Source organism: Lipotes vexillifer, unplaced genomic scaffold (assembly GCF_000442215.2).
Source record: "Lipotes vexillifer unplaced genomic scaffold, Lipotes_vexillifer_v1.1 scaffold496, whole genome shotgun sequence".
NCBI lineage: Eukaryota > Metazoa > Chordata > Mammalia > Artiodactyla > Lipotidae > Lipotes > Lipotes vexillifer.
This window is the reverse complement of record NW_006786690.1, coordinates 8,192,495-8,194,035: the sequence shown is the minus strand read 5'-3', so window position 1 is coordinate 8,194,035 and position 1,541 is coordinate 8,192,495. Positions and strand designations below refer to the sequence as shown.

The window sequence follows — 1,541 nt, the reverse complement described above, 5'->3', positions numbered from 1 at the left end:
TGTTACCCCCATTTTTCAGATGAATAAACTGAGGCACAGAGAGGTGAAATCACTTGCCTAAGGTCACACTGCTGGTACGTAGCAGAGTTGTGTGGCCTGGATCCGAAACCCACAGCACCGGTGAGATGAGCGGCGGGTGAGTCTCCCTTGGCCTCTCACCATATGAGGTTGTCTGGTTCAGAGGGTGAGGTTGTGGCCCATGTCTGTCCCCGATCCAGGTACTAATGCCATGTGTTTTCTCCAACTCCTCACAGGAAGGCCGGTTTTCTTAGTCAACTTATCAGGCAGGGAAGGAGGGCAGAGTCACGCAGGAGCCAGTTCAGGTGGTTTGGCCGCAGTCCCCAGCTCAGCCTCACCTGCTTCTGACTGCGGACCCCACCCCTCACCGTGGGGAACAACCAACCTCAAGGAAGAAAACAGACCCGGGAGGTTCTCCTGCCATGCCTGCCGTGGCTCCACCTGCCCCACAAGTCACCACACCCAACCCTCCCAGCCCAGTGGATTTGCAAAAGAGAAAACAAAAGACACACACAAATAATCACCAACCCCGTGCCTTTCCTGGCATCCGGTGACTGTTTGGTCAAGAGCTCCCTCCCTCTCTGTGTACCCGCTGGACACTCCTAACCCTCTCCAGCTGCTGCTGGCTCGGGTGGATGATCACAAGCTCAGCCCCCCGGCAGGTGCCTCCCACTCCCAGGGAAAGCAGCGAAGGATCCAAGGAGGCCAGCAGCCGAGACCTGCCAGCCCTGAGCCCCACTGGCCACCCTCGGCCAGCTCAAAGTCACCTTTGCCACAACTCCTCCGCTGGCCAGCCGGTCAGAGCCAGCCCAAGACCCAGTCCCCCTCAGCTCCGCAGGAACCAGGAACCACTCCCTACTGGGCAATCATTAATCGGATTCTTGACATTCCTCTGCCCCAGGTTGGCTTGGGAACATGCTCCCCAGAGGAGAGGGAGCAGAGGCCCAGGGCTGCCATCTGGACATGCAGCTGGCGGGCAAGGTGGTGCTGTCTGCCGCTGCCCTGCTCCTGGCGACCGCAGCCTACAGGCTGTACAAATCAAGGCCTGCCCAGGCCCCCCTGGGGGGTGGGAACACCAAGGCTGAGGCCAAGGACGAAGCAGAGGGCTCCAGGCAGCCTGCCAGATAGGAGGCTGTTTCCGGGGCGCCACAGTGGGGCCTGAGACGCCGGAGGGGAAGCAAGGGTGCCGGAGTATCACTGGGCTGCAGCTGGGAGAATCCGGAGGGTGCCGGAGTCCTGGCGACAGGAGCGTCTCCCGCAGACTCAGAAGCCCAAGCGACTGGGAAACCCGAGAGGAAACGTGTTGGTGAGGAACAGGGTGGGCAGTGCACGGACTCTGGCCTGGCACCTCCTCGGGGCAGTGGCCAGGAAGCCGGAACAGCTGTTGGCGGTAAGCTGCCCCGTCACCCCCATTGGTGCAGTGAACCCCAAAGCTCCCTAACTGGCCTCGCTGCAGCGGACGGCAGCGGTGTGACTGGTGAGCTTGCCCCATGGCGGGTCAGCAGATCCCAGGGGGAGCTGGG

At 61.4% G+C, this 1,541-nt stretch overlaps 1 protein-coding gene across 1 annotated transcript in view; it reads left to right on the top strand.

Annotated features, from left to right (window-relative positions):
* The first annotated feature begins 933 nt into the window (after positions 1-933).
* Positions 934-1,541, top strand: part of KLHDC7A (kelch domain containing 7A) — a 2,418-nt gene continuing 1,810 nt past the window's right edge. Inside the window, 1 exon segment of the mRNA XM_007472176.1 lies at positions 934-1,541. This exon segment is cut by the window's right edge and continues 1,810 nt beyond it. Coding sequence (XP_007472238.1) covers positions 934-1,541 — 608 coding nt within the window.